At 33.0% G+C, this 13,156-nt stretch overlaps 1 protein-coding gene across 4 annotated transcripts in view; it reads left to right on the top strand.

Moving 5' to 3' along the window:
• LOC133173703 (rho GTPase-activating protein 26-like) overlaps positions 1-13,156 on the top strand; it is a 30,644-nt gene that overhangs the window by 5,753 nt on the left and 11,735 nt on the right. For all 4 annotated transcript variants that reach the window (XM_061308712.1, XM_061308711.1, XM_061308710.1 and 1 more), the window contains exons 3-17: positions 834-895; positions 1,060-1,128; positions 1,317-1,418; positions 1,530-1,640; positions 1,807-1,849; positions 1,961-2,022; positions 2,112-2,180; positions 4,718-4,787; positions 4,926-5,023; positions 5,505-5,605; positions 5,920-6,032; positions 7,686-7,748; positions 8,309-8,383; positions 8,472-8,559; positions 9,435-9,493. In XM_061308712.1, the coding sequence (XP_061164696.1) occupies positions 834-895; positions 1,060-1,128; positions 1,317-1,418; positions 1,530-1,640; positions 1,807-1,849; positions 1,961-2,022; positions 2,112-2,180; positions 4,718-4,787; positions 4,926-5,023; positions 5,505-5,605; positions 5,920-6,032; positions 7,686-7,748; positions 8,309-8,383; positions 8,472-8,559; positions 9,435-9,493 (1,185 nt within the window). The remainder of the gene's footprint in view (positions 1-833; positions 896-1,059; positions 1,129-1,316; positions 1,419-1,529; positions 1,641-1,806; positions 1,850-1,960; positions 2,023-2,111; positions 2,181-4,717; positions 4,788-4,925; positions 5,024-5,504; positions 5,606-5,919; positions 6,033-7,685; positions 7,749-8,308; positions 8,384-8,471; positions 8,560-9,434; positions 9,494-13,156) is intronic.

Here is a 13,156-nt window from a genome sequence, read left to right as displayed (position 1 = left end):
ACACACTTGGCTTTTTGGACAACCCTCATATGTATGCATGGGTATTACAATATGGGTGTAATGATATACGTAAAGCATATCATGGTATATCATGAAACATTGGGACTGTATCACGATACATATTGTGATCTCACCTTTTATAATTTTCTATATAATTTGTGTCTCTTCTGGAATGAGAGAAATCCTCTATACATTTAATGTGAAAGGATAAAAGTGGCAGATTATTATCTTCTTTCTTAAATACACTGTAAAGTATTGAATAAGCTCTGAACAAACTTAAATACACTGTAAAGTATTGAATAAGCTCTGAACAAACTTAAATACACTGTAAAGTATTGAATAAGCTCTGAACAAACTTAAATACACTGTAAAGTAATGAATAAGCTCTGAACAAACTTAAATACACTGTAAAGTATTGAATAAGCTCTGAACAAACTTAAAAAAAGCATAAATAAATAAAGAAAATCAAATTCACCTTAATTATATTTATATATAGATTAAATTGTGATACACAGGAATACAGATTTTGTATTGCATTATGGAACGATTATTTTGTGTACAGTAAAACATGCATAGTTAAGTGCCAGGACAAGTGATTTTGCTTTATTATAAACATAATTCTTTATATCTGTTCAGTTTACAATGTGATTTAAGCCCACAGGGAATGAAAATCGCTTCGCTTTAAGCATGGATTCATTATTTAACTTAAATGTGTTTTACTTTAATGTGTTTTACTGTATATTGGTACATCATTTGCACCCCTATATTACAATAGCTAATATATTTTGGTAGAATGTTAGATACTAATTGGTGATTATATATATTTTTTAAAGCTGGTTCCTTAAAGGAGTTTGGGAAGCTGATATTGAGAGTTGAAGAGGAGAGAGATAGAATGGTATCTTATTTATATTGCCATAGAATCTTCTTGTTTTTCATATGTTATTTTTAACATTTCATGTCAAACATGCAACTGTTGGAGATACTTTTTCTTTTAATTTTACAGAATAGTATCCATATTTATCTGTTTGATTGTTTTAATTTCTTAATGATCTATTTAAGTTGTCAAAGGTGACAGACTTCTTCCAGCAACTAGACAAATTCAGGAAGGAACAGATAGGTTCAGTCAAGGTAAGTTTAACATTAGAGTGAATCATATCTTAAAGGTACTGGTATAGCATTAATCTAGCACAGATCTCTGTTCATGTAATATAAGGGGAAATATGCACTTTAAATTAGTTACATTTTTTCATATGAATTTTTCAAACAACATTATGTCTGAAATTGTTTTGCATGAGTTTATGCTATTGTTATTTAAGGAGGAGAAGAAAGCATTTGATAGACATACAGCAAAAATCTGCCAGTCATTAGAGAGATATCTTAACCTTAAGTCCAAAATGAATGACAACACCCTTCAAGAGGTATAAATCACTAATCTGGAAAAAGAATAAGAGAAAGAAATGAACATATAGGATTTTCATTTTGATGAGATAGGGGAAAAAGGTTTAAAAATGTATTATATTAATGTTCAGGCTGACGCAACTCTTGAGATGGAATTTCGGAGCTTTAGAGAATGCTCCATGAAATATGTCCTTAAATTACAAGAGGTCCAAGAAAGAAAGAAATTTGATTTTGTAGAAACAGTGAGTATTAAAGTATTAATCATAAAAGAGCTATTTTAATATTAACAAGTTTATTAATTACTCAGACTGTGTCATATTATTGTAGCATTCCGATAGAATTTGAATTTCACTAAAAACAACAAAACATTAAAGAAAAAATAAGTTAATGTAATTTTCTTCCTTACAGATTCTAGCCTTTATGTATAGTTTGTTCACATTTTATCACCAAGGTAAGAAAATAGACACCTGAAAATATGTATTTATTTCAAATAAAAATGTCTGCATGTGGTTATGTTTGTATGTATTGCAATGACATTGTATTTTGATTAATCGTTATATAGGTTTTGATGCCAGTAATGAGCTCAAAGAGTCTTCTATGCATCTCCAGAAAATCCTTCAGAAGGTAAAACATACAAAATTAATTGTAAAAATGTTCAACTAAAACACATTGTGTTCATATACATATTTTATAAAAGAATTATTTTCTTTCAGACACGGGAGAGTTTTGAAAGTCAAAAGGAGTACACAGAGACTTTGATGTTTAAGATGTTGGACAATCGAGTGAGTAGATTATCATGGAGAAGATTGTGCCTTACTGTGTAAACCTGACCCACAAACATATAGCCAAGACTGACACATGCATTTATTACAAGTTTAGTACTATACATTGAATAGTTGGTTATGGAAAACATTTATTTATTGACAGGAAAATGCAATGGAAATGGTATTTATTTCAACACACCAAAATTTTTTATTTTTCTATGCATGTGCCAAAATTAGTATCATCATTCAGTCTGTAACATATCAGACTAGTTTATGATTTTACTACATATGTTTGGAAATATGTAATACAAATGTACCTGATAGATTTTTCTCTTTGATGATAATGCTCTAAATATTTTTGTTTTACTTAAAGGTATCCACCCATATTAGGACACAATTTTCTAACCTTAAACATCCATCATGTATAAAATACTCTACTATTAATTCAAAGCATTTTAGAGTAGAAAAAGGATTTAGCAAGAGAAATTTTCAAAAATGTATTAAGTAATAATTAATCAATGAAGATTGCATTGACGTCTATGGGGACAAGCAGATTTTTGAAAATAAAAATTTAAATACTAAGAATATTAATAAATGCTATGGTTAAAGGAAGTATTTTAACTATTATGAGTTGAAAAAGGATTGACAACTAATTTTTTTTACCAGATAGATTTTTATTAAAAGCAAGGGGAAATAACTCTTCAAGGACATAAATTAGGACACATTCCTCTCTTACATAATAGTACTAAAACATGAAAATTATTTCTAAATATAGAGTATTCAGCCCATACATATCTGTTATGCATTCAATTTTATCTGAGGCTATTATGGGTCGGACACCTTCACTTATACAAATATGTACTTAGAAAAAGTCTATATTTGTTTTGAAGCTTACAGACAAAATGACTGTTTTACAAGTTTTATTTTAAAGAAATTGATACTCTAGTTCTTTGCTTCCTAAAAACTCTGGACTTGTTAGCTTGTTTTTGTTGTTACTTTGTGAATTGAACAGATGCACTTCAGCTCTCTCTCATAATAATTTTTACACTGGTCAGCTGTATAATTGACCTTTTTTAGTCCATACTTTGGGTGAGTACTTTAAGCACACTGCACACTGGGCCATAACATTTTTTTGGAGAGATATATTTTCCTTTGTTAATAAAAGAATCAATGAATAGGTTAGATTAAATGATGCTAATACATATATATGTACAATTGACCTTACACTGGATTTCAGCAGTTCTGGCTTTGGGGTTACTTATCAGTATTTTATTAGAATCATTAGTTCATTGCCAGTGCATTTGTTGATTTTGGAATTTGCTTTTCTCCATTTTTCCTCTACTGAAGAGAGATTTTTTAATGGTGAAGTGTCCATCCACTGTCAATCTTCTGGATATTTGTCTGTAAACAATTTTTCAAAATGTTAAAGCTCTTACAGTTTTGACCTGATTTCAATGCCATGATTACCATGATTGCCATGGTTACTTAAAATAGAATTTTCTGTAAATTCTTCCAAATCAAAGTTCTTCATACAGTTTTGGCATGCAATTAATTATTGACCATACCATGATATGTTGGCTCTTGAGTTTGATGAAGAATGTTGCCCTGGTAATTAAAAATAGAAATTTCTTTGAAATTCTTTTAAATGCTACTATTAGGTTTTTGGTCTGATTTAATCAAATTTGGTACACAGGTACACTAAGCAAAGGTATACAATTCCTTCCTTTGGCTTTTGATTTCAATGAATAATGTTGCCTTGTGCATTAAAAACAGAATTATGAGTTGAATTTTTTCCCACTCCATCTACAGTTTTGATCCGATTTCAATAAAACTTCTGTAAATGTAAAACTAGCCAACAATTGTTGAAATGTGAAACTGCAACTTTTCTTCTCCATTATTTTAGGTACAGATCAGTAGAATTCAGTTTCATCAGACTTTTGGTTAATTATTTTTTCCCAGGAAATTTTTATGAAATGAAATACAACTTATGTACATGTGTTTGTCGAATAGTTACTAAGGGCTTTAATTCTTGAAATACATGTAGACGTATTAAAGTGCTTTTGTAATAGAACTGCTATTCTTTTTAATTTGTGCTACTAGGGTGATGGTTCTTGTTTATAATTGTAGCCATTCTGCTTAAAAGGTGTAGAATTAACAAGTGTCATTTGTAGATAAATCATTATTGACTTTTACCACCTATATGTAGAGAGCTTTGTTATTTTTAGGTTAATCATTATATTAGGAATTCTGCTCTCTTTATAGATGTCTGATGTTGTTTAATACAAGTACAGTCAAACCTTGTTATCTCAAACTAGTTGGGATTAAGAAAAAATCTCAAAATATCTGAGTATTTGAGATATCAAGAGTTAAATACTTAAAGAATAAGTGGTTGAGACTACCAAATCATTTCAACATATCCAGGGTATTCAAGATATCAGTGTTTGAGATACCGAAGTCCAACGGTGTTTTCAATACCTACCTGTATTTGACAACAAATACAATGTTATTTAGTTATTCACCTAACACACACTGACAAATAACAATTTTCATTGCAGAAACCTAGTGGAGTGACCCAGACAAACAAAGGCTGTACAAAGGAGGGATATCTGTACCTAATGGAGAAAAGTGAGAAGAAAACTTATCTTGTTTGAACATCTTAATATTTACTATAGTTTTAGTAAATGGTATTTTTGTTTGTATGACATAATATTTATACTTGTGAAATCAGTCATGAAAGTAATGCTTGATTGATGATCATTACAGAGGTGATGGGAACAACCTGGACCAAATATTACTGCTGGTACAAAAAAGAAGGGAAGATATTTCATATGATGCCATACAATCAAGTCACTGGAAAACTGGTATGTACAAAAACATCAGCTAATACATGTATTTAGGTCACTCAAGATGAGCTGTTAGTATCCTTCCACATACTGGGCATTGTTTGGAAACTTTCAAACAATTTCAGTTTCTTTTCTGAAATGGCCGGGGAAGTAACAGTCAGTTTTGTTATGCAGTATTAATGGAGAAAGAGGACCAAAACGGGAGAAACTTGCCCCAGGGTGACAGACAGAAAACCATCAAAATTCTTGCAATTTTTAAAGATCTTCTCTTTGAACTTAGCCGAATAACTTTTTCCATAAGTAAAATAAAGTCATTGAATATCTGTATTAGTGTCTTAGAGAGTATGTGAAAAAAAACTCAAGATACACAGGTGACTTTCAAAGCCCATGGGCCTCTTGTCATGTTATTGCATTGCTTTTAATGGTTGTGGAAATGATTTATCATTATGGCAGTTTGTTTTGCTTTTGGGGGAATTAAATGATGATTTTTATTTATCAGAGCCAACCAGTTACAGAAAAGTTTACACTGAAATCTTGTGTAAGACGAGCTTCCCAAACTATTGACAAAAGGTTCTGTTTTGACATTACTGTGGATGGAAGGTCAGTGTTTAATGCAGCTTACTACAGAATACTGAAAAAATTGAGATTACACAACCAGTCTTTTTTCACTTTGAAATTCATAATTTTAATCATATATTGTTTATATATTATCAAAAGAGAGTTATTTACTTGCCATAATGAGAAAAAAATGAATCAAATTTTTCCATATCTGTAGCAGTATTATGTTTATTTTAGTGTGAGTTGTTAGGAGGGGAATAATTCCTTTATGTAGCATAGATGTGAGGTACAGTAAAGTTTGTTTATTTCAGTTGTGAAGTTTTTTTGTCAACACCACAATAATTTTGTCCTTGTAGGCCTGACATGCTGACATTTCAGGCACTGTCTGATGATGACAGGAAGCTGTGGATGGATGCTATGGATGGCCGGGAACCAGTTTATACCACACCAAACACTTCATCAGAGGACTGTATGAAATATTCTTATAATTCTATGATTTAATCTTAACTTTTATATTCAGATACCAGTCTGAGGTATTAACACAGCATGCAAAAGTAATTGATAATACATGTGTAGCATATTGATTGGATATTTCATTTTTAGCTCACCTCGACGAAGTCGAGATGAGCTTATGCTATACCCCCGGCGTCGGCGTTAGCGTCGGCGTCCCAGGTTAAAGTTTTAGGAGCAAGTCCCATTCCCAAGTAACTATAAGCCCTACCTGGACCAAACTTGCATGGATGATGCATCTAGGGATGGACACTACCACACTTGCTTCGGATGCTGGATCTGACCTAGATTTTCCAGATGAGTGACCAGGTTAAAGTTTTAGGAGCAGGTCCATTCCCAAGTAACTATAAGCCCTACCTGGACCAAACTTGCATGGATGATGCATCCAGGGATGGACACTACCACACTTGCTTCGGATGCTGGATCTGACCTAGATTTTCCAGATGAGTGACCAGGTTAAAGTTTTAGGAGCAGGTCCATTCCCAAGTAACTATAAGCCCTACCTGGACCAAACTTGCATGGATGATGCATCTAGGGATGGACATGGCCACACTTACTTCGGATGCTGGATCTGAACCAGATTTTCCGGATGAGTGACCAGGTTTAAGTTTAAGGAGCAGGTTCATTCCCAAGTAACTATAAGCCCTACCTGGACCAAACTTGCATGGATGATGCATCTAGGGATGGACACTACCACACTTGCTTCGGATGCTGGATCTGACCTAGATTTTCCAGATGAGTGACCAGGTTAAAGTTTTAGGAGCAGGTCCATTCCCAAGTAACTATAAGCCCTACCTGGACCAAACTTGCATGGATGATGCATCCAGGGATGGACACTACCACACTTGCTTCGGATGCTGGATCTGACCTAGATTTTCCACATGTGAGACCAGGTTTAGATTTAGGAGTAGTCTCGTTTCCAAGTAACTATAAGCCCTACCTGGACCAAACTTTCATGGATGATGCATCTAGGGATGTACACTAACCAACCTGCTTCGAATGCTGGATCTGACCTAGATTTTCCACATGAGTGAATTTTAGCCATATTTTAACCAAATTAGCATGGATGATGTATCTAGGGATGGACACTTCCAGACTTGCCTTGGATTCTGAATCTGATGTACATTTTCCAGATGAGTGACCAGGGTAATTTTTTGGAGTAGCTATATAATATTATGGCCTGTTATGATTAAACTTGCATAGATGGTGCATCTAAGGATGAAAACTTCCAGACTTGCTTTGGATGTTGGAAGTGACCAAAATTTTCTTGATTACTAAACAGGTCAAAAGTTTTTTGAGCAGGTCTATAATTAAATCAAACTTGCATGGATATTGATCTTGGGATGTACCCTAACTAGAAAAAAAATATGATGTGAAATTTGCCTTACATGTAGATAACATTCATCGAGGTGAGCTTCGTAATCTTTGATTACCTATGTTTCAAGTTGGTACCGGTACATTAAATTGCATATTGATCACAAATTACATGTACTACAGACACAAACTAAATTAATTTACATTCGTTTGAATCATTAATAATTTGAAAAAAAAATGACTTTTAAAGATTTACAAATACTGTAAAATCTTATCTGACATTTCTTTTCATTTTTAGCTTCATTAGATGACATAGGATTTTCTTTTATTAAAAGATGTATAGCCGCTGTGGAATCTAGAGGTACGAATAACACATTGTTACAATTATACTGGCTTGATATATCAATTTTATCTAGTCTATAAAGTATGTGGAAATGTAAATCTATTTGTGTCAATAAACACTCAACATACTAGTAATAGATGTAACATATGGAACAGTACTACACATGTAAAAGGACTGTACATGTATTTTCAATATTAATGGTAAAAAAAAACTTAAGTATATGAACTGTGTGTTAAACTTAAAAATATTATATATCGGTAACTTGTTCATCTACTTGTGCGAAGACAACAGCATTGTATTAATTATGAAACAACTTTTAAGGCCTACTTGAAAAGTAATACATACATAGTACTTGTTGATACTGTGTTACTGTTGATAACTTAATATTGGTTAGCAGTCATTCATGCTAAATTAGGCCTGCATGAAGTTCTCTTAAATAAATTGTGGTTTATAATATACAAAATTGTATTGATTAAAAAAAAATGGTATTTACAATTTTGCAAATTATTTTTGATGCTGATCATTTTACACATTTAACCTTCATATTGAGGAAATACACATATGAATGTTCTTTGCAGGACTACAAGAGCAAGGCCTTTATAGATTGGTTGGAGTGAACTCAAAAGTAAACAAGCTTATGTCGCAAGGCTTAGGTAATTCACAGGTGTACAAGTTGTAAACAGAATTCCTCAGATTAGATTTACTAGCCAATTTGGATAAAAATTCTTCCATTTCTTGCAGATCCAAAGAAAAGAGACAAAATTGATATTTGTGACCCAAACCAGTTTGAAATTAAGACTATAACAAGTGCTGTTAAAAATTATCTTAGGTAAGACATAGGTAGATAAATATATTTAATAGACTGGGATATATGTTTATTGTAAGCTCTTCTAAGTTGAAGGCTGAAAAAGCTAATGCTATGACCATTTGTGTGGTGTGTGATTAACAGTGTGCATCAATGGGACCATATCTGAAGAAGGACTTAGGCCAGTTTTTGTCAAATTTGTGACATAGTATCCTTGTTCCAAGGGCTTTCATTTATACTGATAAAAGGGATGTGACCCTTAAACAAGGGGAGATAATTAAGGAAATAAAATAAATAGTAGTGGATGCTAAAAAAAATTTCCCCAAAAACCATTGGACAGATTATCACCAAACTTACACATAAGTATAAGGATATGTTGTAGAGTAAAAATTATTCAAGGCATCACCCTGGGGCAAAGGATGTGGCCTCCAGGTCACTTCAAAGTTGACCTAGAATGATGTTTTATGAAAACTGATATTTTGCCTACTATAAGGAATAGGATCATCAAATTTCATCAGTTGATGCAGCTTGGGACTTCATATCATGTTGACTCAAAAGTAGGTCACTCTAATGATTGCCTGAACTTTCTGGTTTTATGAGTGAATGATCCACTCTAATGTTTATCTAAACTTTCTGGTTGTATGAGTGAATGATCCACCCTAATGTTTATCTGAACTTTTCTGGTTTTATGAATGAATGATCCACTCTAATGTTTGTTTGAAGTTTCTAGTTTTATTAGTGGATGATCCACTCTAATGTTTATTTGAACTTTCTGGTTTTATGAGTGAATGATCCATGGCCACTCTAATGTTTGTCTGAACCTTCTGTTTTATGAGTGAATGATCCACACTAATGTTTATTTGAAGTTTAATTCTGGTTTATTGAATTTTCCATTTCAGATCACTGCCAGAACCATTAATGACTTTCAAACTACACAAACCATTGATACAGGCTGCCAGTAAGTACAAAAGTGTTACTCTGAAAGGGAGGGAATCCATCCCTTTCAATTTCATTATCCAGCAAAATGTTAAATGCGTTCTGTATGATTTCAGAATGTCGTGGTTCAGAAGGTAAATTTATAGGCATCTAGTGCTGGTTTTCTATCTCTAAATATTTAACTTCTACATGTTCGGGTTTATTAGCACTTAACAAGGAGTCTTTGGTAGAATAATGTAGTTTGAGATGACAATCATAGTACTGATAATGGTTTTATAGTTTATGGGAATGGGGATAACACTGTTTTTATTTCAATATTTTGATTAGCTCACCTGAGCTGAAAGATTAAGCCAGCTTTCCTGATCAAAGTTTGTCTGTGTTTTGTTCCTTGTTATATTTTTTACTTCATCTCTTGAACCAATCAATTTCAAGCAATCTCTTTAGGTGAGGGGTCATGGTCATGCCCCTTTATCAAGGGGAGACCATTTTATAAATAGTGACAGTAAGCTGGTATTACTTATCAATCTTTTCCTGAAGAACAACTGGACCAGAAGAGATGAATCTTGCTAGAGAGCTTTTGTAATGAGTGTAGATTCAAATGTGTGAAATTATGTTTTAATTTGACCCAATCTTAAGGGAACATAAAATATTTACTTCCTTGATTCAAAATCATTACAACACCATTTGTGTTTAATTGCTTCAAGACTTGTGCATTTATTGATACAAAATATATGAAACATGCGATTATCTGCCTTGCTGCTTTGAAAAGAAACAGTATCTACCATGATAACTTGATATCACATTCATAATTAACATCTAACATCTATGTGCATGCAGAGGGAGGGTGGATGGGTTAAACAAAGTCCTGAATGGCTGAGACACAGAGCATGCTAGACATGCTGTACAGAACCAGCCATACAGTATAACTACCTGTAACTTATTTAACAAACTTAATAATATAGAAATCACATGTTCAATGAAAACATGTTAGAATAGATATGAATATAGCCCTTGGGGATGAGGATGGGTATTCAAAGAGGTCAATGTATGGCATGGGAAAATGAATGTCAGACACCTCGGCCCAACGACACCTCGGCCCATTGACACCTCGGCCCAATGACACCTCGGCTTTGACTGGTCGGCCCAAAATTTAAGACACCTCGGCCCATACATAAGACACCTCGGCCCAAGCAAACTTTTATTAGAAAGTATTATATATTTCCTATCTGCGATTTCAATAAAATTTTGACCGAAAAAAGTAAACAATCAGAATTATTTCTAGTAATAAAAAGACCTTCCACGAGCTACATGATTGACGATAATCAAGGAATAAAAAGACAATTATAATTGTAAAAGTGCTAATTAATTATATAACAGATAAACAAACAAGATGCCGCGGCGCTTCCTTTGGGAGTCTCCAGTGCATGTCATATTGGTGTCATTAAGGGAATAATTATGAGCAGGCTTAATCTGTTAATTGTGAGACAGTCATTCAGAACATTTACATCCATTTATATTTTAAGAATTTCACTTACATTTAAAACTAGTTTGAGCCCTGATTTTTTAAAAAAATATATTTTAAGCTATCTGTATCAAACTATGATTTTCAATCAATGAACATGATGAAACACACGAAGTTCAGATCAATAATGCAATTATTTTACGCACTTAAACTATTATTTTATACGATTATCTATACTGACTTAAGTATATACAATAAAATGTCCTTCCTTTTTTTTTTTGTTAATGCAAGATTAACGACCGCAACCATATAGCAGAATTTCTTCGTTTATCCGATTTATGCAATTTTCCTGCAATATAGCTGCAATTATTAAATTCTTGCATTTACAAAAAAGTTACTGTTTGAATGAAGTCCATATATATCTTTTCACGAATTATCAACCCATCTCAGATGTTTCAGATCGTCAGAGAAGTGATGCAAAATGAAACGAAAAAATTTCGGCAAATCTTATAGAAAGTCAAGATCATAAGAATGTTGATATATATCATAGTTTCACTTAAGTGTATATATTGGGGATTTTCCACAAGAGATAGATGTTAGTTAACGTGCTGATCTGATTTGCTTAGGAAAGTGAACCAATTTTCTATTATAGACCCCCACCCCCTTGACTTTTATTTTAAAAATCATTGAACCGTCAAAAAGAATAATAACATCGATAATAATAACAATTCAGACCATGGATTAATTTTTTCCATCATAAAATTTCGCTTGGGCCGAGGTGTCTTTTATATGGGCCGACGTGTCAAAAATCTTGGGACGACCTGTCAGGGCCGAGGTGTCAGACGTCACGGGCCGAGGTGTTGTTGGGCTGAGATGTCTATCTACCGGGAAAATATAGGGGAAAGTCTTAAAAACTTCTTATAAAAATTGTATGAAATCTTTCTAATGTAGTGTAGATTCTAGTTTTCTCAAATCAGGACCATTAGGGCTAAGGGTTGGGCCAAAAAAGGGGTCATAGTAATACATTTAACCTTCTTCTTCTCAGGAAAAGAACTGTCACAGTTAGTCATATCAGTAAACAAACATCCAAATATTGTTTCAAAATCTAATGAAGAACAATGAAGCAGCAATTGGTCCTATTGATATGCAACCATCCCCATGTATTGTATATTCATGATTGATGAAGTCAATGCCTTAGGGACAAAAGTTAAAGTTTTACATGTCAATAAAAAGGAAAAAAATCTCATGAACAACAGGACAAAGTTACTCATGTGAGCTTTGTGGCCCATGGGTCTCTTGAATTGAAATGTTTAGGGGTTTTATACATGAATTTTATGATTTGACACAGTGAAGAATAAATGCATTGCTTAATTTTGAAGCATCACCTGTGGCTTTTGAGAACTGCTTACTACAATTTGCCCTCTCTTTTACTATTAAACATGCTTACCAATATAATGTGTATTGACATCTACATTTTACTCCCTCCCTACCACCATCCATCACCCATTCTTTCATCTCAATTCATAAAGTTCATTACTTGGATGGTGACATGTAAATACCAAATATCTCCCCACACTTAAAGATGAAAGAATTCTTTGATCCTCTTCAAAATCATACCTTAAAATTTATTTAGATAATATAAATCTTCTTGCAATTTTTGAAATTTTAATAGAAAAATTGAGTTGTAAATAAGATTTCATTACTTATTTAAATAAACTCTGACCTGATGAGTTCATCTGATGACCTCAAGGAATTAAATTATAACTTAAAAAGAAAATGTACCTATTGGAGTTTGTTTTTCTTACAGAGGTGTTTGTGATACATATGAATATGATTAATAAAAATATGTGGTACCTTCATCAGTCATCCTCGCAAGCCAGGGGTCCTGAGTCAACACGTTGACGTTGGACCCCTTGGCATATTTCATTCAATATTTGTGGGCTGAATGTAGCGACATCTTTTGGAAAATTTACAAATCTTGATTGTTTTTCTTATCTCTCAACCAATCACATTAAGCCATTCTATGATAAACAACTTGTAACACGTGCATTTGAGGTGTCAACTGAATCCTTATCTAACTATTTATGAAAGCTTTAATTTGATTGGTGCTTCTCAATGAGAGAAGCAAGCCCAGGAATATTGAATGAAATATGCCAGGGGTCCAACGGCAACGTGTTGACTCAGGACCCCTGGCTTGCGAGGATGTCATCAGTATATTATGAT

This window comes from Saccostrea echinata, unplaced genomic scaffold (assembly GCF_033153115.1).
Source record: "Saccostrea echinata isolate AGI-Se365-2 ecotype Australia unplaced genomic scaffold, CSIRO_AGI_Sech_v1 ptg000056l, whole genome shotgun sequence".
NCBI lineage: Eukaryota > Metazoa > Mollusca > Bivalvia > Ostreida > Ostreidae > Saccostrea > Saccostrea echinata.
This window is presented reverse-complemented; position numbering and strand designations above follow the sequence as displayed.